Here is a 1,184-nt window from a genome sequence, read left to right on the forward strand (position 1 = left end):
TTAATTCATTAAATAATATTTGTTATTTTACAAAAAAAACTAATAGGGTTGTTGCATACACTTTGGATAACATATTTTGTTTGATATTGCTCAAATTTTCAAAATATTAGTACATTTGAAAAAATGTTTGAATACTTCACTTCTGAAGGAAAACAAATATAAAAAAAGTATCGAAAAACCCATGCAAATATCTCTGTGATCTTGAGAAGCCACATTCTGCAAAACTCTGAACAAAGAATAATAATGTGTAGGAGCTCCATAGAGTTACATATTATCCAGCTGACATCTGGCCAAAAAATGTACAGTAAAACCTCGATAATTGGAACCTCTATAATTCGAATTTTCGCTAATTCGAACTTTTTTTTGGCCCCGGCTGTAACCTGATGTTTCCCATGTTAATAGTTCTCGATAATTCGAAGAAAATTGTATGCCCTGCCGTGATGATAACCTCTATAATTTGAAGTACAGAAAGTAAAACTCGAAATTCGAAGTGAGAAAGGAAAACTCATTCGATGTGTCGAGAAAGGATTTAAAAGGAAGAAGGACATTGCTGCAGATTTCAAGATTCCAGCCAACTCTCTGACTTCCATCATTAAGAACAAGGAGAAGATTTTGGCTGCTGGTGAAAATTCTTATTTCCAACCGAATCGGAAACCCATGAAGACATCTCATTTTCCATTGTTGGAAATATCGATGGTGGAATGAATGAAATCTGCTCGGAACCCGAATATTCCCTTAGCTGGTCCTATAGTACTAGAAAAAGCTGAATTCTTTGCAGCTCACTCAGGATACAAAGACTTCAAAGCTAGCTCTTGGTGGTTAGAAAAGTTTAAGAATAGGAATGGAATAATCTATAGGACATTAAATGGCGAAAGTGCTTCTATTTCCGAAGAAGACTGCAAAAAGTTTCTCACCGACATTTTGCCCAGCTTGTTAGAAGTTTATGCAATAGAAGATATATTCAATGCAGATGAAACAGGTCTTTTTTCAAATGTTTACCAGATAAAACTGACATTTAAGGGCGACACTTGTCATGGTGGTGAAAAAAGCAAAGATCGTGTTACTGTCATGGCCTGCGCTAATACGAGGGTGGATTGATAAGTTTCCGGCCTGGCCAAGAAAAACAACGTTTTTAAGAATTTTTTTTTTTATTTCTCAACATAATCTCCTCCAAGGCTGATACA

At 35.3% G+C, this 1,184-nt stretch overlaps 1 protein-coding gene across 1 annotated transcript; it reads left to right on the forward strand.

Moving 5' to 3' along the window:
* Positions 1 to 705: 705 nt before the first annotated feature.
* Positions 706 to 1,098, forward strand: LOC117173907 (tigger transposable element-derived protein 4-like). The gene has a single exon (XM_033362553.1). The coding sequence runs from the start codon at positions 706 to 708 to the stop codon at positions 1,096 to 1,098; it is 393 nt and encodes a 130-aa protein (XP_033218444.1).
* Positions 1,099 to 1,184: the final 86 nt, after the last annotated feature.

Source organism: Belonocnema kinseyi, chromosome 5 (genome assembly GCF_010883055.1).
Source record: "Belonocnema kinseyi isolate 2016_QV_RU_SX_M_011 chromosome 5, B_treatae_v1, whole genome shotgun sequence".
Taxonomy (NCBI): Eukaryota; Metazoa; Arthropoda; class Insecta; order Hymenoptera; family Cynipidae; genus Belonocnema; species Belonocnema kinseyi.